The sequence below is a fragment of the Bos indicus genome, chromosome 3, assembly GCF_029378745.1.
Source record: "Bos indicus isolate NIAB-ARS_2022 breed Sahiwal x Tharparkar chromosome 3, NIAB-ARS_B.indTharparkar_mat_pri_1.0, whole genome shotgun sequence".
Taxonomy (NCBI): Eukaryota; Metazoa; Chordata; class Mammalia; order Artiodactyla; family Bovidae; genus Bos; species Bos indicus.
This window is the reverse complement of record NC_091762.1, coordinates 68723967-68749444: the sequence shown is the minus strand read 5'-3', so window position 1 is coordinate 68749444 and position 25478 is coordinate 68723967. Positions and strand designations below refer to the sequence as shown.

General features: G+C 39.7%; 1 protein-coding gene across 10 annotated transcripts in view; it reads left to right on the top strand.

The window, feature by feature from the left end:
* ST6GALNAC3 (ST6 N-acetylgalactosaminide alpha-2,6-sialyltransferase 3) overlaps positions 1–25478 on the top strand; it is a 626405-nt gene that overhangs the window by 240333 nt on the left and 360594 nt on the right. For all 10 annotated transcript variants that reach the window (XM_070780186.1, XM_019957248.2, XM_070780174.1 and 7 more), the window contains one exon: positions 18904–19098. In XM_070780186.1, the coding sequence (XP_070636287.1) occupies positions 18904–19098 (195 nt within the window). The remainder of the gene's footprint in view (positions 1–18903; positions 19099–25478) is intronic.

Genomic DNA, 25478 nt, shown 5'->3' with positions numbered 1-25478 from the left:
ATGTAGTACCAACAAAAAGACAAATAGTTCCCACCCCTTATAGAATTTCAACCTAATAAGAAAGAATGACATTAAATTAAATTATTTTATAAGAAATACATTAGCTTTTCTTCTTCATATTTTTTCTGCTATCACCAGCTTTTTTATTTTAGGAGAACAGACTGAACTCAGACCATGTATAGACATGGTGTATGTATATATGTGTTTAGTCACCCAGTTGTATCTGACTCTTTGCAACCCTATGGACTGTAGCCTGCCAGGCTCCTCTGCCCATGGAATTTTCCCAGCAAGAATACTGGATTGGTTGCCATTTCCTCCTCCAGGGAATCTTCCTGACCCAGAGATCAAACCAGTGTCTCCTGCATCTCTTGCATTGCAGGCAGATTCTTTACTGCTGAACGACCAAGGAAGCTTCAAAAAAGTTAGACATGGTGTAGGTGCTCAATAAGTGTGCACTGATTTGTAGAAAATATTAAATTCTTTAGTCCTCATCATTCTGCTTACAAAAGTATTATTTTAAAAATAAATAGTCTTTAAGGAAAATCATCCTGTGTAGTTGACTGTCAAAATCAGTCAACATGTGTATTGAAATTAGGTGTTTATGAAGAAAGGGCTTTTGATAGCCTTTGATCCCCTGGAAAAGGTCATAGCTACTCATTCTAGTATTCTTGCCTGGAATACTCCACGGACAAAGGAGCCTGGTGGGCTACAGTCCACGGAGTCACAAAGAATCAGACACTACTGAGCGACTAACACTTTCATTTTTCACTTTCCTAAGAGTTAAAGCTCATAAATTTTTGAGGAAGGGGCTCTTATAATCTCCATTTTACATTTTAGGAATCTGTAGATAGGAACTAATTTGTCCACTATGGAGCTAAGATTATAGTCTCTTGTCTCCAAATCATCTTTTGACTACACTGCCTCTTGAAAATGATTAAAACAAAGCATCAGAATATGTACAAGCATCTCAGTTTCCACTCATAATAACTATTTTTTTTCATTTGAAAAGCACAGAGGCAAATTATTGCATTCATTTAATTTATTGATTCATCAACATTTCTTTCTTTTTCTTCACCAACATTTCTTGAGCACCTTGTATATGCCAAAGAATGAGTTTCCAAAACTAAGTGTCCAAAATGCAATCTTTTCCTTCAAAGCATTATAGTTAATTGAAGTTGACAAAGATATAACTTAATAAATACAGAGCTATGAGATAAGATATCTTTGAGGTATAATGGAAAGATCACTAGATTCTTGGAGAGTCTGGTTTGAATCTTGACATCACTACTAATTAGTTCTTATCCTGGGACAATCATTTTTCCCCTTTGACCAGCAGTTTCCTCAACTGTGAAGTTGGGGATAAAAGTATTTATGTGTATTTCAGTTGTAAATATTAGAGGAAATGTGTGTAAAGGGTCTAGCACAATTCCACACAAGTAATAGGTGCTCAATTAGTGCTACTACAATTACAACATGACTGAACCAGTGCAAATTATACATATATATGTATATATATTTTGTTTTTATGTCTCCATTTGTTCTTTATCTCTCTTTCTTTTCCTCTCATCTGGCCAGGAACTCCCCAAGATCTAGGGACGGATTTCCTGATGAGGCAGTAGAAAGGCTAGGGGAACTGTCTGAAAGGAGGTAAAGTTTTTTAGAGTGTGAAGACAGATTTTTTGGGGGTTTTGTTTTGTTGTGGGTTTTTTTTTAACCCCTGAACTGAACTTTTGGATAGAAGGAATTATGCCAGTGTATGAAGCTATCAAAAAGCATAGAGCCTTTCAAGAAGCACAGGATGCTTACTGTAGCCAAAGTATGAAGAATGGGCTTTGGAATACTGAGAGCTAGGCTGGACACACAGTCACGGGTAAGATCATAGAGGGGCTTGTATGTCATGCTAAGCCACCTGGACTTTACTTACCATACAAGCAACTTCTCACCTAAAGAGAAAAGGACAAGCCTAGAACTAAAATGGTTGAAACAACTTACCTTGTTTTGTGGAGTTCTTGATTGCACAGAAAGGAGAGGATATCTATTGAAAATGCATTTGAAAACCCAAAAAATGATGTATATTGACTAAGCATTTTTATAATCAGTGGATAATGGAGAGGTGCGAGTTCTTGTGAAATATACCATTAGGAAGCATCTTAAATCAAGTACCAGAAGACGCATGTGGTGTTGAAATGCTGCAGGCCAAAGCACCCTGGGGCAAATTTCATCCCTTACATAGCAAGTTCTAAAGTGGCAGAGACAGGTTCAGAGTTTCTGGACCCCAAATAGAACACTTACCTTTTTCCCTGAAAGTCAACATAAATATTTGATAACGTCCCCCTTTATGTAAAGGGGCCCTCTCTCAGTGGGAGTGGTATGTGGTATCCCTCTTATTTGTTTTCTTAAGCTTTTCTTTATGTCCCAGAGGTGGATTCTAAAAGCTCCTAAAGTATTTTGATTTTGAATTCTCACAAAAGTATTTTTTCCTTCACAGTAATTCAATATAAAAGGCAATAAAAGTGATATATTCAGAAGTATTCGGGACCTGCTATCAGTGCCACGCGGGAATAAACTACCTTGCCACTTGCTCATCCCACAGGAGGAAAGACTCACAATTCACATACAGGAAATACTGCATGTGTTTGCCTCCGTTTTGCTTGTATTGTCTGCTCTGCTGAAAGGCAGATTTTTTTGCAGATAAAAGCCGCCCTGTCTTGCTGAACTGCTCATCTGTTTTGCTCAGGAAGAAAAGGCTTTGTTAAAATCAGGAGCAAAGCCTGATTTGCAAAATATCACCTAAAAATAACAAATCACAGAAAAATGTCAAAATATGCTGACTATGGTCCAACTTCATGCTTTGGGAAATTATCGAACAAAATCAGCAATACTGTTTTTTTTAAAGTGAACAGGAATGATGTGTTTTCTAAGCACCATCCTAGTCATTGGTGGTTAGATGGTTAGAGAGCAAACAAGGGTGTGGAGGTGGCCTCGCCCTTCTAACTGACTTTTTGGTGTTTACTCGCTAAGTCATGTCCAACTCTTGGTGACCTCATGAACTGTAGCCCTCCAGGCTCCTCGGTCCATGGAATTTCCCACGCAAGATTATTGGAGTGGGTTGTCATTTTCTCCAGGGTATCTTCCTGACTCAAGGATGGAACCCGAGTCTCCTGCATTGGAAGGTGGATTCTTTACTCTCTCAGCCACCGGGGAAGTCCTGTAGCTGACTAAGACCAGGAGACATGTAGTTAGAGAAGATGATCTGTGCCACACTCAGGCAGGCCTCCAAAGCTGTTTCCAGATTCCTCATGTGTTTTGGAGGTCTGTTTACACAAGGCTGCTGGCTTGGCTGCTTTTGCGGGTGGTGAAGCACTGGTGAACATGAGAGGTAGAGCTTTGGTTTTTCAAGAGTTCATAGTCCTGCAGGAAGAGAGATGTTAAGCTAGTCATTCCAACAGTGAACAGAGACACTTACTGAATAGGAAGTTCAATGTTAGGGATGGTGGTTAAACCCTTTAGCGGTTGTGAAAGTTTAATCATTGGACCTAGTTCTGTAAAAGAATACCCACCTAGGCAGGGTCTTGGGCACCAGAGCTGAAATTTTAGTTTAAATATTAAGATCTAGCACAAGCTTACCTCTCATCCACTGAATCTGTTTCTAAATCTGGGGAAATGGCCTTTGTTTCTTCACAACTATTTATTGGTAATTCTTTTCCTGGAACTACCATGGTATATATTTTTATGATAATGTTTACTGAATAAATCTGAATATTTGGCTCATAGAACTAATCTCCAGAGAAACTTCATCTTTAATGCAGTCACTTACAAGATACAATGGAGAAGGAAATGGCAACCTACTCCTGTACTCTTGCCTGGAAAATTCCATGGATGGAGGAGCCTGGTAGGCTACCATTCATGGGGTTGCAAAGAGTCGGATACGACTGAGTGACTTCACTTTTTTCCTTTCTATAGTTCCTTTTGGGGAGGGAAATGGCAACCCATTCCTGTGTTCTTGCCTGGAGAATCCCAAGGACAGAGGGGCCTGGTGGGCTGCAGTCTATGGGTTTGCAAAGAGTTGGACATGACTAAGTAACTAACACATACATGCGCATAAGAAACAAAAACAGATTTTTTTCTTATTTTAATAAATATACATAGAATTGAAAATGTTCAGACTGTCTTTGCTTTGATATCAAGTTTTCAACAAAATAACTCAGTGGACATTTAAAATTCCTATTGAGAGGGTCAGGGCTCAGTGGAAGTGGTTTGGCCAGGGGTGTTAACCCGCTAGTGTCCATATACATGTGAAAGACTGAACCTGATCCTGTTCTATACAACTGGGTCAAATTACATGGAAACTTCTTTTCAGACAAGGGTTAAAAAGGAAATAATCTCTTTTGCTGCAAACTTTTTCTCAGCAGGTACAAAATAGCTGCAATCAGGTAGGCTTTGGTAAGTGGCAGCTGCTATCTACCAAGTTGAAAGATCACAAATTCTCACCCCATTTCTATTTCAATTACTTAGACACCAGGTTCAATTTTCAAGTGTCTGAAGGCATGCCTAACTCTGTGATAAGAAATGGGCCTGGACCCAGAGTGGGGGCCTTGTGCAGAGCTGCGCTACAGACCTTCCTTGAACTGACATCAGTTTTGACGTATCAGGGTCCCTGGTCATCATTACAGTGTCATTAGACTTGATCACCAGCTAGTTTCCTAAAAATATTCTGTCATACAGGTGAGGAAATCAAGACCCAGAGAGGATAACAATCATATCTGTGGTCACATGGGTTATAGACTTATCAAGACATAGCCTCTGATCTTAAGTTGCTACCTGTTTTGTGCCACAGAGGTAAATATACCAGGCTGATTTATTAGCATTACTACTGCCTGGAACATTGTGTTGAAAGGGTTTTGAACTTGCATCCTTACTCAGGGAGAAATGAAACTATGGCTGATTAGTAATGTCTGTCTGGGGAAAAAGAATGTGGAGGCATGGTATGCTGTGTGTTCGCAGAATTTGAATGATGAAGGTTGCCTGGTAATTAAATAATTACCAGATGAATTATCTTCATGAATTATGCCTCAGAAAAAAGTGTTCTGAAATCTTTAAGGGTGATCAGGATTGTTTTGGAAGAGATGATCTTTTGGCTTTAGTCTCAAAGAATAAGTAGCAGTTTTCTGACAGAGGCTTGCCTGGTGGCTCAGACAGTAAAGAATCCACCTGCAATGGGGGAGACCTGGGTTCAATCCCTGGGTGGGGAAGATCCCCTGGAGAAGGGAACAGCTACCCACTCCAGTGTTCTGGCCTGAAGAATTCCACGGAGAGAGGAGCCTGGCAGGCTACTCAGACATGACTGAGTGACTTTTACTTTCTTTCACTTTCACTTTTCTGACAGAGAAAGGAAAGAAGAAGACAGTCCATGAAAAAATGACAGCTTGTGTAGGGGACTAGTATGTGGAGAACAGAAGGAAATTAATGATCATTTATTGCCTGCTATGCTCAGTCCTAAGCTTGGTCCTTTATGTGTTCTCTCATTATTTAATTTTCATTATGATTCTATGATTTTATAGATGAGGAACAAGGACAAAGAAAATTAAGATGCCCCATGTTGTATAGCTACTAAGCAGAGGTGAGATTTTAAGTATTGGCACTCCAAAGTGATTTTAATGGCAGCTACTCAGAAGCACACTATAGATAAGGAAGATAAGATATCATTAGTTTGGATTTGGACTACTGCTATTAAATTCGAGTTACCTCAGACGTCCAAATAGAGATGGCTAGTAGGCTATAGGAAATACAGCACTAACTGATCTGGTTATGATAAAAAATATATCAGGAACTCACTGATGACAGACCTTGTGCATAACAATGGAGATCTTTCTGCCTTTGCTATTTTAGCACAGGAAACTATAAGTAATAAACTAATAGACTTTATGTTTCATGAGCAATTCAAATTACTGTCAAGAATTGATAGGAAACCTATCTTACTTAGAAATTCAAATGTTCATGACACAGTACTATTTATTATCATCATGAAACTTATGCTCTGGCAAAACTCTATTGCTGTTCATAAAAAGACTGTTTAATATGTACGCATTCCTCTGCCAAGGTTCAACTTTGACCTCCAAGAGCATTCTTTAAAGAGATACTAGGAGGTGCAGGAGGTGCAACAGTTGATATCGGTGCATGGAGATGGGGCCCATGTGCATGTGTGTGCAGGGTAGTCTAAACATTTTCCAAAAAAGAAGGTGACTTTTTATTTTTTTAACTTGTGCAATCTGGACAAGAGGGGAAAAAAGCCCTTGAGTGTTTTTATATTTGTGAATTCCGGTGTCCTGGGAAGTTCCAGGACTCTGTCAGACTCTGTGGATTTGTGGTTATGCTTCCTTTAGAGTTTAGGGTGAGGGACAGGACAGCTCCATTCCTGGTTCTCTGTTCCCTAGGATGACGATGATGATATCATTGACACCTATGACAGCAATACTGCCACTGCTCAGTCGCTCAGTCATGTCCGACTCTTTGTGACCTCATGGACTGTAGCCTGCCAGGCTCCTCTCTCCATGGGGTTCTCCTGGCAAGAATACTGGAGTGGGTTGCCCTTTCCTTCTCCAGGGAATACCATCATATTTCATTTATTTAAAATATCTTTCTATTTTTTTGCATCTCTGAAAATGAACAGAGTCTTATACACAGTACCTAGCATTTGCTATTTGCCTACAATAAAGTTTAATTCATCCAGATGGGATTTATGTGTTGTTTCAGATGGTCATCTGGGGACACTACCACCCGGAGACAACTTTAAATTGAGTTATTTACTGACTTTTTCCTTGAATCACAGTGGTAGTGTGAACTTGTATCAGAAGGCTGCTTGAGTACCTGACTGTGGTTCAGGTTCTTGGGGAGATTATTTTTCCTTTCTGTCTTCTTGCTGTGCCTTTTTGGATGGCACCTTTATTTCTAGAATATTGTAACTTGAAAGGAATAGCATTTTGGTGTCGGCTCCCCACCTTGGTTTCCTTTCTTAACATATTTAGAGTAATGTTATATTTACTCTAGTAACATATTTAGAGTAATGTTGTGATGAACAATTGGAGAAGGCAATGGCAACCCACTCCACTACTCTTGCCTGGAAAATCCCATGGATGGAGGAGGCTGGTAGGCTGCAGTCCATGGGGTCCCTAGGAGTCAGACACGACTGAGTGACTTCACTTTCACTTTCATGTATTGGAGAAGGAAATGGCAACCCACTCCAGTATTCTTGCCTGGAGAATCCCAGGGACGGGGGAGCCTGGTGGGCTGCCGTCTACGAGGTCGCACAGAGTCGGACACGACTGAAGCGACTTAGCAGCAGCAGCAGCAGTGATGAACAATGGATGGTGTCTTAGATCTGATGAGATACTCTAACAATAAAAGCTAGCATGTGTTAAGCACTTTCCTTTTGCCAGGCAGTGCTGTAATGCCCTTCATATGTAGTAACTCATTTAAACCTTTTACAATCATATTAGGCACGTGCTATCCACCCCTGCCCCTGCCAATTTCATGTAAGAAAATAGAAGCACAAACAAGTTATACAGTGTGCCCAAGGTTACCTATATTGGCTCATTTAGTGTAACTTGACCACCCTGAGTCTACAGATAGGCTGCTGGTGAGAATCTAATTTCATCCCTATAAGATTCCTGGCACAGTACCTGATACTTGCTGAGCACACAGCTAACAGCTGCAAGTTCCTACTCTCAGAAAATGGGCCATTGTCCTTATTAGAAGGACAGGCTACCCTTTTGTTATCCACTTCTCATTCCATGATGTGGGATTCTAGCTTTAAGAGTTTTCCTTGGACAAGAGCTGGTTTTCTTAAAAATGTGAATTATTGTAAGTCTTTTCTTTATGTGCTGTAAAAAGGATGTTGCTCTTAGCAGATCTGTGAGTTCTATCAGAACTTTGAAGCAATGCTCACCGAAAAGTCCAGTTTAACAAGGACTAGAATTCTTCCCACTTTAAGTTCCCCCATCCCAGTGTTCCTCCCTTGTCTCCTCTCCATGCTCACATCAAATCTGCACAGGTAGTTTTAAGTAAAGTGAATTACAAAGAAGAAAGAAAGGAAAAATTTGTGGGTTTTCCGCTCATAAGAAAACATTTTTTTTTCCTAATGACCCTAAACTACAACTTTTTGAATTATTTACTGCCTATATTTAGAAAAGAATAACTTGGAATCCATCCATCCTTTCTTTCTCTCTTTTATTCTTCAACAAATATTTGATAATCATTCTTTTAAATTCAAGACACTGTGTTTCATGCTGCCTGTATGAGGGATGTTTCTCAGACTTTGTTCACATCCTCGAGGAATTTTTATAAACAGAATTATAGGAGAATCATTCCCTCTCCCTTCCTCACTCTGCATTTCTGCTAATCTCTTTCTTCTATCTTCTTTCATTACCCACCCCACCGTTATTTGTGAACTGGGAGTCAGGGAGAAATAGAGAGTTTTAAGAAGATTACATGATTTAGGCTGAGTTATACTTGAACTTATAGAGATGGGGGTGGTAGAACGCAGCAGGGCAATAGTGGGGAGCAGCCCAGACAAAGTCACAGGAACTGGGAGCCAAGGGGTGTTGGAGCCTAGTGAGAAGCCCAGCTGGAAACGTGAAGGGAATGAAAGGACAGATAGGAGATGAAACTTTCACGCATCTGACCATCCCGTCTTATCTCACTGGCTATGTGGAAAATCAAGTGAGGTGGTAAGTCTGAAAGTGCTTACAGGCAAGTGCTGTACACTGTAATGCTGTATAGATTCATCCTTGTCATTCTAATCATTATCATGATGCTTCTAGGCAGGACCCCCTGCCCTAATGACATCAGGACCACCAGAATTTATCCTTATGCTCCACTTCTGTGTCCTAAACAGGAAGTAAGAATTGGATTCTAAAAGACAAACTCAATGGTTTAAGAGTAAACGATGCCAAGCTGATGTTTGTAGAAATCTAGTAAGGCCAATGAAGACTATGTGTTGGCTGAGAATAAAACAAAAACTTTGGTCTGCTGACCTAATTGTCTTCATCACCCCTCGTTAGTTAGCACCTCTCCTCCCTCAACAGAATGCCAGGGCATAGGGAGAGAACAGCAGGTAGACTGGAACATATTTCTTCCTATAAGTACAAAGATTTAAGGGAAAAAACATAACTTTAGGTTCATTTGCCCCAATCTCTGATGCTCTCACCATGAGAACTGGCCTTTTGGATTAAATCTCTCTATGTCTATCTGTACAGCCACAGTGAGAGATTTTGCTTGCTGGGTTCTTCGCTTTACGTATTCAATACCCATCTCCAGTTCTATCTTGTGTTTCTGAAGAACTTTGATTTCTTTCTCTATATGAAAGGATATATGCTGAAGCAATATGTTTAAGATGAAGAAGCAAAATGATATAAAACTGATTTTTTATTCTTTTACAAAATAAACTCAGTGAATGTAGCCATGATTGTTTTCATTTCATATTGCAGCAGTTTGAAAATCAAATTAGGCCAGAAAACCTAAATACCCTCCTCAAATAAAATAAGAAAAATGTGCAGGCATATTGAAAACTCATTGACATTTTTCATTAGTTTTAAAATAAAGTGTTAGAAAGTTCAGTGTGACCTCTTAACATGACACCTGATACTCATAATGTTCATGTTAACTTGAACTTCTCTATAGGCTTCCTTGGTAGCTCAGCTGATAAAGAATCCTCCTGCAATGCAGAAGATCCCGATTTGATTCCTGGGTTGAGAAGATACACTGGAGAAGGAATAGGCTACCCACTCCAGTATTCTTGGGATTCCCTGGGGGCTCAGAGAGTAAAGAATCTGCCTGAAATGGAGGAGACCTGGATTTGATCCCTGGGTTGGGAAGATACCCTGGAGAAGGGAATGGCAGCCCACTCCAGTATTTTTATCTGGAGAATCCACATGGACAGAGGAGCCTGGCTGGCTACAGTCAATGGGGTCACAAAGAGTCAGACACAGCTAAACGACTAAGCACAGCACATGTTTGCAGCTACAGAAAGTTTCCTTTGGAGAAAAAAAAAAATCCCTGAAGAAATTTTCAGTCAGTTCAGTTCATTCGCTCAGTTGTGTCCGACTCTTTGCAACCCCATGAACCACAGGACACCAGGCCTCCCTGTCCAGCACCAACTCCCGGAGTTTACCCAAACTCATGTCCATTGAGTTGGTGATGCCAACTAACCATCTCATTCTCTGTTGTCTCCTTCTCCTCCCGCCTTCAATCTTTCCCAACATCAGGGTCTTTTCCAATGAGTCAGCTCTTCGCATCAGATGGCCAAAATATTAGAGTTTCAGCTTCAACATCAGTCCTTCCAATGAACACCCAGGACTGATCTCCTTTAGGATAGACTGGTTGGATCTCCTTACAGTCCAAGGGACTCTCAAGTGTCTTCTCCAACACCACAGTTCAAAAGCATCAATTCTTCAGCACTCAGCTTTCTTTATAGTCCAACTCTCACATCCATACATGACCACTGGAAAAACCATAGCCTTGACTAGATGGACCTTTGTTGACAAAGTAATGTCTCTGCTTTTTAATATGCTGCCTAGGTTGGTCATAACTTTCCTTCCAAGGAGTGTCTTTTAATTTCATGGCTGTAGTCACCACCTGCAGTGATTTTGGAGCCCAGAAAAATAAAGTCTGACACTGTTTCCCCATTTATTTGCCATGAAGGGATGGGACCAGATGCCATGATCTTCGTTTTCTGAATGTTGAGCTTTAAGCCAACATTTTCACTCTCCTCTTTCATTTTCATCAAGAGGCTCTTTAGTTCTTATTCACTTCTACCCTAAGGGTGATGTCATCTGCATATCTGAGGTTATTGATATTTCTCCCGGCAATCTTGATTCCAGCTTGTGCTTCCTCCAACCCAGCATTTCTCATGATGTACTCTGCATATAAGTTAAATAAACAAGGTGACAATACACAGCCTTGATGTACTCCTTTTCCTATTTGGAACCAGTCTGCTGTTCCATGTCCAGTTCTAACTATTGCTTCCTGACCTGTATACAGGTTTCTCAAGAGGCAGGTCAGGTGGTCTGATATTCCCATCTCTCTCAGAATTTTCCACAGTTTATTGTGATCCACACAGTCAAAGGCTTTGGCATAGTCAATAAAGCAGAAATACAATTTTGGCCACCTGTAATTTTCCTAGTATTTTGTATAGAATAGTTTATGACAGTGGGGATGCCCATGAGACCTCTACTGCTTTGGTTTTGTTGATTGGATTTGTATTTCTTATTGGACTGTACCCATGTCTGAAAGTGACATGTTGATGTGGCTCCACATTCTTAAAGTAGATCACCATATTGAAGATGTTCTACAACTAAAAAAAACTCACTTTAATGTTTTGACTTTATTTATTTATATATTTATGTGTACATTTATTTAAAGAAACCATCAATATTTTGCTGTTTGTTTTTTTTCTTTCTTTTTTTAAATTTTATTTTATTTTTAAACTTTACAATATTGTATTAGTTTTGCCAAATATCGAAATGAATCTGCCACAGGTATACATGTGTTCCCCATCCTGAACCCTCCTTCCTCCTCCCTCCCCATACCCTCCCTCTGGGTTGTCCCAGTGCACCAGCCCCAAGCATCCAGTATCGTGCATCGAACCTGGACTGGTGACTCGTTTCATACATGATATTATACATGTTTCAATGCCATTCTCCCAAATCTCCCCACCCTCTCCCTCTCCCACAGAGTCCATAAGACTGATCTATACATCAGTGTCTCTTTTGCTGTCTCGTACACAGGGTTATTAATACCATCTTTCTAAATTCCATATATATGCATTAGTATACTGTATTGGTGTTTTTCTTTCTGGCTTACTTCACTCTGTATAATAGGCTCCAGTTTCATCCACCTCATTAGAACTGATTTTGCTGTTTGGCTGCATCTTCATTGAATAAAAAGATTATGGAATTGTGGAGCTGAGAAGGGAAGACATACCCATTCAGTCATGTTGGTTCCTGTAGACTTCCTGAATTAAGACTACATAGTATTGATTGACTAAGGGTACCTAATATTCTCTATCACAAGTGGAAGGATAATTGCTTTATTTTCCCTTAGAGCTAATGTAGTTGTATTTTTAATACTGAGAATAGAGCCAGAATTAAATCTGTCCACAAATTACTGATTTTGAAATAAGTATAATTACCATGTTTCAGTTCAGCCTCTTAATTTTCCATATGAATTAGGTATTTTGCTTATTGACAAATGTATTACAAAATCTGCTTATGGCTAGTACCAGTTTTTAAAATTTCTGAACCAGTCCTATAAGAGTGTTCCTCTTGGTATGAGTAACAATTAACAACTTAGTTAATTCATACACTAAAAGACAGACTCTAGAGTCAGAATATCTGAGTTACATAGATGTCTTTACTATTTTCTTGCTCTGTGACCTTGGACACATTACTCAACCACTCTATATCTCTATTTCTTAATCTAGAAGGTAGGGATTACAGAAATATTTCTCCAACTAATCTCACTCATTAAATGCTATCTTCTATTAAGTTTATGATGGTTATTCACCCATGTCTGCTATATCTGGACTTTATTCCCATTGGCTCTTCTAGGAAAAGAAAAGCCAGTTGTTGAAAGTAATAATTGCAGTTTTCCTATTGAGAATTTTTAGTGTCCATTAGTGATATCTGAAGAAGTAATCCATTGTTGCCTTTTTTTATTGTCTTTCCTGAAGGATCTCTCCATTCACTTACTACACTACCTCCAGAGTGAGCTTTCCATGATCAAGTCTGACCTCTCTATCCCATACTTAGACCCCTTCTTCAGAGTCTATAGTGAAAGTGCAGACTCTTTGGCATGATGTATAACTTCCTATAACCAAATCCCTTCCTACTCTTTTAACTTCACTCTTCTGCACTCTTGAAAGCTTGCTCCCAAAATGTATTGCTTTTTCCTATCACATTTTCTTCATTAGCCTCCTGGATTCTGAAGTGCTGCTTATTCTCCCCTGTTGACCTTGTTTGACATTCACTTCTCTCTTCTTGATGGCCTCAATGATTCTATTACCAGCTAGCTGCCTAAGGCTGCCCTTGATAAGCTCCTGTGTGGACTCCACCAGTCTAGGATTGTCTACTTTTTTTTTTTTTTTTTTTTTTTTACCCTCTTTTTCTTATCCCACCCAACACATGAGTGAGATTTTCCCCAGAGTTTACCATAGTTTAACAGTCAGGATCCAGTTTGTTGATTCAATAAATAAAATGAAACAAATGAAGGTTATATGTATATATCCTGAGCTTTGCTAATTCATCCTTATACAAAAGGGATGAAGCTTTGTTGCATTCAGGGAGACCAGATTTGGAGCTTGGCCAATGGCACAAGGTAGAATTACATTGAAGATATAGCTTTTTATACAGGAAAAGAAATTGTATTTGATAAGTCACAAATAAGCAATGAGTAGAAAGCTGAGTGCCAAAGAATTGATGCTTTTCAACTGTGGTGTTAGAGAAGACTCTTGAGAGTCCCTTGGACTGAAAGGAGATCCAACCCGTCCATTCTAAAGGAGATCAGTCCTGGGTGTTCATTGGAAGGACTGATGCTAAAGCTGAAACTCCAATACTTTGGCCACCTCATGTGAAGAGTTGACTCATAGGAAAAGACCCTGATGCTGCAAGGGATTGGGGGCAGGAGGAGAAGGGGATGACAGAGGATGAGATGGCTGGATGGCATCACCAACTCAATGGACATGAGTTTGAGTAAACTCTGGGAGTTGGTAATGGACAGCGAGGCCTGGTGTGCTGCAATTCATGGGGTCACAAAGAGTCGGACACGACTGAGTGACTGAACTGAACTGAGGTTCCCATCACTGTGTGAGGTTACTGAGTAATGGTATAAATAATACAATTGACACTGTGTTACATTTTATTATTGAGTAAGTGATAGCATACGAACAAAAGTGAGCCATTTTACCACATAAACAGCTAATTTAGTCATTAAATAATACAATTTAAATAGAAAAATATACCTTTATACTGTTGTCTATCATTTACAGAAAATAAACCAAAAAAAAAAAAAAAAATCGAGCAACCAACTAACCTAAAAGTTAAAGAACGTATTCTGTGGTTAAAGTCTGTGATAAAAAGAATAAAAACATAAAAATGTTAATATAGGTTGCAAAATTGCTAGGTCCACATCTCTGCAATTGTTTTCTTCCTAAATCATGAATTCTCTGTGGGTTTTATTTTGAAATAGGTATTTCTGCTATAAAGTCTGATAAATGATATTCCTACCCTAAAGAGCAAGCAACTGGAATGCCACATTTTTGATGCATATTTTTGCAGCACAGAGGGGATTAAATTCTAAATGTCTCAGCTGTTAAAGGCCCCTTCAGACTTGCCCAAAAGAAGGAGAAAGCTTTCTGCAAAGCAATTCATCAGATCTATCTGGGCATGGTGACATTCTCTCAGAACTCACGTGGATGAGTTGTGCTGAATGTTCATGTGTCTGCAGCTGCTTGGGATATTTAAGAAAAAGGTATCTCTCAGTTCTTATCATGTGCTCCCATGGGCTAGCCTGTCCTCATCACTGGCTCATGTCCTGCAAGGATTTCACCATAGTGGTCATATTGTAATAGTGACATCTTCCATTTTTGAGTGTTCACTAGGTTCCCTGACCTGTGCTTTGCTTTTTCCACCTATTATATCATTCAGTGTTCACTGTGTGAGCTTAGGGGAATGACTTATTAAATTTATATCTGTTTTCTACAGTGTGAAAGTTTGTTGCACTGAATCTTGTGCATTATTAACTTGACAAGTACTTACTGTTGCCTTCTCTTACCTAATTGTTGATTGTTGAATCTGGAGAATGCTCTGATTACTTCAATAAAAACAGCAGTGATCAATTCCATAAACAAATTGTTAGATGTAGAACACATGTGTAAACAAGTAGAGTCATTTGCTGACTGTTGATGGACTTAAAACAGTTAAAAGAAGAAGCAACTGATAGGATAAACTAAAGTCAAACAACTGGAAACAAGTTGTGGTATGTTAACTGGCAATTTGTAATATAAAGTGATGGACACATTTTCACTAGATTTGAAAGTGAAGAATAGAGTTATAAAACAGCACTTTATGCATTTATTTTCATTATCCTAATGTATGGGAAGTGGGACAAATAAATGCATCTGACTTCATGCATTTGGTTTATTATTTTTTGTTATGATTTGAACCTTGTCCACTTCCCAGCATATCTCCCACTACATATGAAATGTATTTATCTTATCAAATGACTTGCATGTTTCTGACCAAATTCAGGCCTTTAAAAAACTTCTGTGCCTTTGTCTAAACTGTTCCCTCTGCCTGGAATGCCCTTCTCATCTCCACTTGTCTATCTCCTCCTGATTCTTCAGGACTCCATTTCAACATCACCTCTTCAGACAAGCATTCTTTAGATTGTTTCATGCATGGCTGTCCCCCTCTTCCTTTGGGGTACCACACCGCCCTGTGCATACCTCTGTCACCCGATTTGATATGTGGTATTCTAATTTTCTGTTCACTTGCCAGGTGCACTAAGTTGTGACTCTCTGCAAGCATGGTCTATCTTCTGTAGTTTTATTCCTGTTTTTCAGCACCTCACCAAGTCTATACAGAGTGTGGACTCAATGTGCAGTTGTGACTTGGAATAAATATATTCATATTCAAGTATATCATGGATGCACATCTCTGGTGGCTCAGCAGTAAAGAATCCTCCTGCCAGTGCCTGTCAATGCAGGAGACATGGGTTCAATACCTAGTCCAGGAAGATCCCCTGGAGAAGGAAATGGCAACCCACTCCAGTATTTTGCCTGGGAAATCCCATAGACAGAGGAGAGAGGAGGCTATAGTCCATGGGGTTGCAAAGAGCTGGACATGACTTAGCAACTAAATGACAACAACATATCATGTTGGTATTTTGGATGGCATATTGGTGTTTTGTAACTTCCCCAGCTCCTATGTCCCTATATAGACACACATACATATTCTCTCTGCGTTCTGATGTATGGAAACTTCGAGTAGCCTCATTGTGGTTTTGTTTTAGCTGTTGAAACTCAAGGTCATGATCTGGTAGAAGGGACTACTAGAAGAATGCATTCCACATTAAGTCCTGCTGTCCTTGAGTCCAGAATATGCTTGTAGACCTTTTCTAGTGAAACATCAGGGTGTTTCATATTAGGACTATGGGACTGAGTTTATGTTAAACAAGAATATGGAAATATGAAGGAAGGCAAAGAATGAGGGTCAGACAATGCAATAGAATCGAGGCTGAAGCCGGAGCCGTGAAAGAAGCCTGTCTGCCCACTGCAGACTGTGGTGTAGGTCCAGCGCAGAGGAGTGAGTGTCTGGCTTTCACTCCTCATTTGCCCCCCTCATCCTCTCTGTGCTCATTACTTGGTTCCCTTTGATAGAACATGGGAGGCAGACATGGATTGCTAGGTAGCAGGCTTTTACGACTATGATTTCATCCCATTTTGAAGTTTCTCTCAAGATGGCTGATTTATTTTCCTCTCATGGGTACATTATGTATGCGTTGTTTTGTGAGATCAGTGAGTTCAGACAGGCCCTCCATGGTTTTGTCCCCCAGCCCCAGCCAAGCAGTGCAATGCGGCAGCTAAGAGAAGCAGAGAGCCACGCTGGGCACAAATCCCACCTGGTTTCCTTCAAAACAAGCTACTGGTTTGCAACAAACTACTGGATGGCGATAAAAAAGGTTCTTACCTGTTTGCTTAATGGGTGACTGGCCCCTTTGCTTTTATTTAGCCATCTGTTCTGGTCTATGTCCCTTTAAACTTGTAAGATCCATCACCTCATTTAAGCTGTTACCTTGACACATTGCAATGTTGTGGACATAATGTTCCCACAGAGGAACAAATTAAAACAGTTTTTCATGATTAGAAGGTTAAATGAGGTAAGGCTGTGGTAGTAAGTGGTGAGATAAGGGGTTCCGAGGAAGCAGAATTCAAGGGACTTGCAGGTGACTGGAAAATTAGGCTGGTGAGACAGGGGGATGGATGGGGCTTTTACAAATCCTGGGAGCTGGGCAAGAGAGAAGACTTCCTTTGCGTGTCTGACTTTGAGGCCTTATTCTGTTGCCCTTTCAGAGACTGTGACCATGGGCCCAGGGAGGATTCAGGGGCCAGCTTTGGGCTTCTTTTCTCCTTTGGGACATTCTGTGAGAAGTAAAAGGAAGCTGACTCTACCAGAAAGTGGCAAGCTAAAAACACAACAGCACCACCAACAAGCATTCAGTCTTTCCCAGAAAGTAATTTGGTTTCCCTTAAGTTTGAAGAAGAGCAAAGGGCAAAGCCCTTCCTTTAGGAAGGAATATTTAATTGTGTCTTCACCCTGGAGAGAAGGCAGTGTTGTTCCTAACATCTGTCCTCAGCTCTCTTCTTTCTTCTTACTCTAGACTTGACTTTCTGTCTGACCCCTTGATAACCCATTTGCCCTTGAGAACTAGGACTTAGAAAGTCAAGCTCTTTGTCCACTTACTCTCTTAAATCATTTCCTGCCCTGACCACCCTGGTTTCTCCTGATATGATTAGTGTTCTTGCAGCTACCTGAACTCAACATCTGAGGCATCTCTGAATTTTCTGTCTGCCACTTCTATTCAGTCAGAAGCCAAGGTTTCTGTCTTCCACCTGAATTGAGTTTTTCTCATGTCTTTTCTCACCTTTTTACTCTCCCACCACTATTCTCACTTCCATTCCTCATTACTTCTGTCCTGGCCAATTGAAATACTCTCCTAACTAGTTGCTGCCTGTGTTTGGTTTCACTCTGCTCCAAAGTGCCTCAAACACTGGCGTTTGATTATGACATAACAGTCACATTTCAAAAATTAAATAATTAAACAAAAAATCTCCTTAAGTTTTCCATCATCTAACAAACTCAGTAGAGACTTAGCTTGGTATCTGAGACAGTCTATAAAGTTATCATCTTTATTTTCAGCTTTTTCTTCTTCTCTGTGTCACAGTAAAACAAAATGCTATGTGGCTATGTATAACCTCATGTTTTCTTGCCTCCTTACTCTGTTCCCTCTTCCTAGAAAGCTCTGCTCACACATGTCTAGTGAAAAATGCATGCATTTTATCAAGTTCAAGCACAAATACAGCTCTCCTTTCCCCAAGGCAGTCTGATACAGTTGCTCCTACTCTGGTTTGATGACAAACGCATTTAGGGGATGTTCTTATGCTGCTTGATGTGGTTTTTTTCCCTACTGTTAGTGTTAGCTTTTTTGAATCTTACTTTTGCATATCCTATAGCACAAAGTTTCTTGCCTGTAAAGTGCTAGATAAAGATACAGAATAATGATTTATAATGAGACTGGGTCTACCAGAATGTGCAAAATTCATTTATTCATTCACACACATGTTTGTGAGTGCCTACACTATGTACTGTGTTAAGGACTTAGGATACAGAGCAATATGGCATAGTGCAGCTCTGTTCTCCAGAAACTCAAAATAACATGAAAGAAAAGTCATGTAAGGAATTATACTATGAAAAATGCACAACAGGAGAAGGGCCTTCAAAGTACTGGAGGGGTGGGACTTCTTACCTCTATTAGGGTAGATAGGTTGGGAGTGAGGGGACGATACTGGGGAAGAAAATGAACAGGTAGGAAAGGCTTCCTATAGATGGGAAAGTCTGACTTGGGTTTTGAACGCTACATAGGAGTCACTGAGGATGATAGGAAGGTGAGGAGAGCTAGGAATGGGATGGAAATATAATCCATACTCGGTTTGTTTTCAGAGGCTCAGCACATTAGGGCAATCTGGGCATCAAATAATTGTTTTCTGTCTCCAAGTGAAATATCCTTTTTCTGAGACTGTTTTTGATTGAAAGTCATTCATTCTTCTTTTTTTTTTTTAATGTTTTGTAGAGAAAGTCTGTGATTGCAGTGAGCTTCATAGCAGCATTCCTTTTCCTGCTGGTGGTGCGCCTTGTAAATGAAGTGAATTTCCCATTGCTATTAAACTGCTTTGGACAACCTGGTGCGAAATGGATACCATTCTCCTATACATACAGGCGGCCCCTTCGAACTCACTATGGATACATAAATGTGAGGACGCAAGAGGTAAGACCTCAGAGGGTCACGTAGGGTTCAAGGGTGTCCATGGTAACAACTTCTCTTTGGGTGCGAGGTGGCTTCCCATCACTGAACTTCCTCTATGGCCCAGTGCGCTTCTTTGGGTCCCTGACATTTCCTGGTTTCTGATTCTTAGACACTTTCTGACACGTGTCTAAAGTCTGTCGCCCCCCCTGCATCAGATCTTCTGATGCTTCATGTGGAGTTGAGGAAGCAATTACTTGTTTTCCTGGTGGTTTATGGCATAACATATGTATCTTTCCATTTAGAAACTCTGATCAGCGGTTGCCAGCTGGAGAAATGGCTGGCTTTATTTCCTGGAGGTCAGCTGGTTGGGGACAGCTCTTTGTAGAACTGCAAAGAGGCATTTATACTGTTTAAAACTCTGTAATCCTTAGACCTGGAGCTAGAAAAGGCCAAGCTGATTTAAAAATTCTCAGTGGCTGCAGAGATAATGGGATTTAAAGAGTTTCCAAATTTAAAGGGGTTAAAATCATTCAAATCCTATAATCACTGAACCTCTGAATCTTTGTAGCCCATTGATGGTACAGAAGAGGATGGAGGTATCTTGACAAGCAGAAAGTGCACACTGTGCTAGCATTTTTGCAAGCAAGGATTTGTGTCATGGAGTGAAGTAAAAATCAAAAACTTCACAAAATACATGCAGTGTATAGAACTGATTAATATAATTGTTTTCACTATTTGTTTCCATGGAGTGGGATGAGTGTGAGATTAATATTCATTGCTGCCAAGTCCAAGCCTTTGGAATTTGTTGGTGAAAAAGGTACAAATCACGAGTGTATCTACATCACTGGAAAGAATTTTGGATCAGATCCCACTGAAAGGTCATTTTTGCAAAAATACTAGAGAAGGGAATTACCCACATAATGCAACTCCCATCCCAAGAATTATTCTTAGCGTCAGTGAGGGATGTTGAAAACTGACTTTATCCATCCTCTTTTGTAGGCAATATCATGCATGAGTCATTGCTTCTGGTTAAATTGATTCTTTGAAAATTGTTTCTATACATGCATGATTTATAGGCTTTTATTAGGTTTTTATTAGACTTTTATAGTTAAAAAGAAAAAGGCACCATTAATAACATATAAATTCTTAGGAGTCTTGCTTGTGTTTATCCTTTAATTGGCTTTGAATTAATTTTTTTAAGTGTCTATTGCTTGAATTTGTTGAATGTCCTAATCAATTGATTACTTATATAACAATGTATCTCTTAGAGAATAGTTTGTTTCACTTTTGTCTTTTGTTACTTTATTTCAGATGGTCATTTAATATTCTATAACTCTACTGGATTATGTTAATCATTTCACAAGTGCCTCTCATGGGTAGAAAATGAAACATGTGACTGAACTGTCTCACAAATTACTCTCATGAGAGAAATCTCACCAAATATCAAAGAACCTTTCATTTGTTTATATAATAATGGATTGGATTTTGGAGTATTAAGAGGAAAACTGACCTAGGGCTGCAATTATTTAATTACTCACATTAACTAGCCACTTTTGAACTTCTTTTGGTGTGATTTGTAATACAATGACTTTGCTACAAGATATGGATCATGATTTTGATCCTGTGAAGGTAATTTCTTGAGAGGGAACATGATTACTGGAAAGAGCTTTTAGACTACAGATGCGCACAGGCATGATTTGAGTACTAGTTCTCACACTTAGAAAAACAAGATCAACTAGCAAGTTATGGAAATGGCACCCCACTCCAGTACTCTTGCCTGGAAAATCCCGTGGACAGAAGAGCCTGGCGGGCTACAGTCCATGGGGTGGCAAGAGTCGGACACGACTTAGTGACTAAACCACCACAGCAAGTTATTATGACAATTAAATAGGACAAAGTACATGAAGTGCCCACTTCTACACTGATGGTCAATGAATGAGTTTCTTTTGCTTGCTTTGTACTTATCAGTTATGTCACGAAATGCCTAGTATGAACAACACCAAAATACAAAAGTTTAGAATATGAAATTTAAAATTTTAAGGAATCTGGATTCAGGGAAGTAAATAAATGAAGGAGTTCCTAGTCTCATTAGAAATCAAAGTTTTGCAAATTTAAAACCATAGTGAGAAGGAAGAAAAAAGCACAAGGAGGTGAATGCTTACTAAAAATCAGACTGACAAAAAGATCAAGAATCTGACAATACCAAGTGTTGGTGATGATGACGTGGAATGATAGGAACTCATATATTAGTAGAGGGAATAATTACTTTGGGAAAAAACAGCTTCCCATTTTCTAGTAAAGGTGAAGATATGCATATTCTACATCCCAGCATTTCTAATCATCCATGTATTCACTTGAGACATGAATGAATGCATGTAGTGGGAGGCACAGATATCATGTATAACAGCATTATTCTAGAACCTGGACATGTCTCTTAGTAGGAAAATGGTTAAATGTGTGGGATTCCATCCAGTGGAATCCCACACATCAATGGAAACGAGGAAATTGCAGCTATGTGTGACAACAGGTGGGCTGCCCAGGTGGCACTAGTGGTTAAGAACCCGCGTGCCACCACGGGAGACCTAAGAGATGAAGGTTCGATCTCTGGATTGGGAAGGTTCCCTGGAGGAGGGCATGAGAATCCACTCCAGTATCCTTTCCTGGAGAATCCCATGGACAGAGGAGCCTGGCCGGCTACAGTTCATAAGGTCGCAAAGAGTCGGACACAACTGAAGTGACTTAGCATGGATGCACGTGACAACATGTATGGATTTAAAAAAGCATAATTTTGAGCAAAAGATGAAAAATAAAAGAACACAAACAGTGTGATTCAATTTATAGGTCACAGGAAGACTTAAAGGGAGATGTTTCAGAATGCTGAAACATTAGTGCAAGTAATAAGCAGAAATTTTGCATGGAAGCTGAAGAACAATGTATAACACCCCAAAAGAATGACAGATTTTCCTCTGAACTCTGGTAGTTGTAAGGCTAAATTGGGAGGAAAACAAAATTTGGTGGCTCTTTACCTCCATCCTCGTTATTTCATCTTTCTCAAAATTCTTCTTTTCCCACCGCATGTCTGTATTCTCTTGCTTCCGAATGCTCTGTGCATGGGTCCTCACCAAACAATGGTTTTAAGTCCTTACCAAATAACGGCCTTAAATAAAGGCCTTCTCAGAGATAGTTACGTTAGACTATTAGACTCAGAAGGAAAATTCTTCGAGTCTAAGTAATACAGCAAAATTGATAAGTGGTATATTTGATGTTCTGGGGCAAATAGCTATATTAGTGGCCCTTGAATTTTGTTTCAAGGGTAACCAGACACTCCTGTGTTCCTATTCACTCTGTTCTAATCTGGAAAAAGAGTCAATGGCTATGGCTGAGCTGAATTAAGTGGTCACCAAGATGATCTATTTATTTCAAGATCTTGGTCCTTGAGTTTTCTCAGGAGTTTCTCAGAAGAAAGAACATGCTTTCTAGACACCACCAGATGTCCAAGAATTTTTTTGAACATGTAAACTTGCCAGCAATGATTTCCAGACTCAGAGCAGCTGCAAACATCACATTGTCAATAATGGTTTTACTGCCCAGTGTTTCAGTTGAGGGCTTCCCTGGTGGGTCAGAGGTTAAAGCGTCTGCCTGCAATGTGGGAGACCTGGGTTCAATCCCTGGGTCAGGAATGTCCCCTGGAGAAGGAAATGGCAACCCACTCCAGTATTCTTGCCTGGAGAATCAGACATTGCTGTCACTAGACTAAGATTTTAAGAGCAGAAATGTTTACAAGAAAGGATGTCTCTCCACTACTGTCTAAATAAAGATGCGGGATGGGCGTGGCAGAATTAGGTTGAAGATTTTGTGGACACCAGAGAGCTGAGTTGCTTGGGAGCAAGATGTGATTCTTTTGTTATCTTTAAAAGTGAGCTGAATTCTGGTCCTTTAGGCTTGGCACAAGTAGAAGAATAAGCTGTCTCATGAATCTGTGACAATCTGTCATGAAGAACTCTCATATAGTAAATTATATCCAGTTGAAGCTTGGCTTCATTTGATCAACTCACATAGTTTTTGAACGATCTATTCCCCAAGGAAGTACAAGAAGTAAAAGTACAAAGAACACAAGAGAGATAAATAGGTGTACTTGCTTATATTTTATATGTTGTTCAGTTGATAAGTTTTGTCTGACTCTTTGTGACCCCCATGGACTGCAGCATGCCAGCCTTCCCTGTCCTTCACTATCTCCCAGAGTTTGCTCAAACTCCATTGAGTCACTGATGTTATCCAACCATCACATTTCATATGGTTGGAGTATTTTCTTTTCCTGGTCTAGATCCATAAAAAGGAATATGTAGTGAAAATTATGAGGTCTAGTCTAGAGGAGATAAATTGAAAAAATTAAAATACCCATCCCACCATAATAATGACAGTCTAAATATTGGCTCCCATCTTTTGCCCTGTCCCCCTTCCCTTTCTTAATATAGGCTAAAGTTCTTATATTTGGGGAATGAGAAATCTTGAGAAGCAGGGTAACAAAATGAGTGTCAACTAACCTGCTGAGTGATGAAATTCAGGAAGTCCCTGCTGACCAGAGAACCCAGAATTCCTCATCAATACTTGTTTGAGCTGACAACCGGCAAGAGGCAAGTGCCATCCTGAAGCTGAGACCAGGAAAGATTTAGATTTTCAATAGGTCCATAGCTCCCCTGTGTCCCACCCCCACTTTAACCCCTGACTCCCAAGCTGCTCATACTTGCCCTCTCATGTCACTACTGATGAATAATGCAACCTTCTATTTTAATAGGACCGAATTTGAGAAACTCCACCTATAGCTTTATGGCAGTTCCTGAATTATCATTTGACCTTGGACATAGCAAAAAGCATAAAACACCCATATGTGTTTCAAAAAGACACATCTATGCTTGTCAGTATCATGGGAATTCTCCTTTTTCCTTAATGCAGATTTTAATGATTATTTTGTGGCAGAATAAAAGGTATATAAGACTAAGGGACTGCAGGGCTTGGTTACAGGTAATCATTGTTTCTCCCTGTTGAGATCATGGCAGATCTGGAGGAAAGAGAGGGAAATGAACTCTAGGTTAGATTCTGTTTGTGATCTCCAGTCCACGGAATCTGTTGTCTTTTTGGGTGGTGACCCGATGTGAAGACATTGCTCAGAGCAAGCAACCTGCAACATATTTGCATTAACTGCTAAATAAGAGAGTCAAGCTCTGAGGATCAATAGGATGCCACAGCCAGATCTTCCTGGTAATGGGGGGGAGGGTGACAGGTGTCTCCTTCAGATCTGATAAGAGAGTCCTAACACACTAGAACTGAAGAAGATTTCAGGTGTTTAGGGAAGAATGCCCATTCAGATGGTGCTAAAGATTCACTAAGTGAAGAGGCACAGGATTTCTCAAACATAGCAATCAAGTTGTAGGGCTGTATATTGATTTAACAATTTAATGAGGCCGAAATATGTCTCTTTAAAAAATGAGGACATTTTAAAACCTCAAGTAGGCTAAATAAGAATACATAGGATCAGTTGCTATGACAGGCCGTACTAGCCTAATTAAAGATGTGCATACCATATTGATGTTGTAATAGAATTTCCCAAATTGTGGTTATAGTGACAATTAAGAAACAGAGCTGACTTTCTTGGCAATAAAAGCACACACTCTACACATTCAAATAAATGTACACATGTAACTAAAGCTGACACGAATAGGCTTTCTGTTTTTGGGAATATGAGCTTTGGATTTTACATATGTATACTGAAAGCAATTATATGCAAATATATGTTCCAGAAGTTTAAAACTCATCAATTTAATTGTTAATTAAAATCTGAACATTGCATTTGTATAACCATAAAGTAAAATAACTTTCAACTATTAGATTGTTATAGAAAAGGAAACAACTAAATTAACATACAGCAAAGATGACTTCTTTGGCATGTGCATATTGAATTTGTCATTTGGAAGATAATTTATCTTTTTCCTAAGTATGAGGACATATATTTATTGAGTGGAAAAAAGATTATGTTTCCTAGTCTGGTTGTGAAATAGCAGCTCCCAAACAGTGGCTGATCTCAAGGCAATCTCAGGGGCACCACTGCCAAAGAAGAGGGACAGACCTTGCTGTGGGTTATAATTCTAGGAGGCTTTGTTGGGGAGGTGAGACACTTGCATAGGGTAAGGATTTGGATGGGATAGAGAGAGAAGAGAAAGCAGAGTTGGGGAAAAGAGCTAAAGCAGAAGGTCTGAAGGTGAACTGTCCATGTTCCTTCAGCTCCCACCACTCCCAATAGGTCAAGAGCTCTACACAGAAGCCATAGTGAACTCATGTTTGCACTCGGAATCCCCTCCATCTCACACTCTGTGCATTCCTTTCTTCCTTCCCTCTGGTTCCCT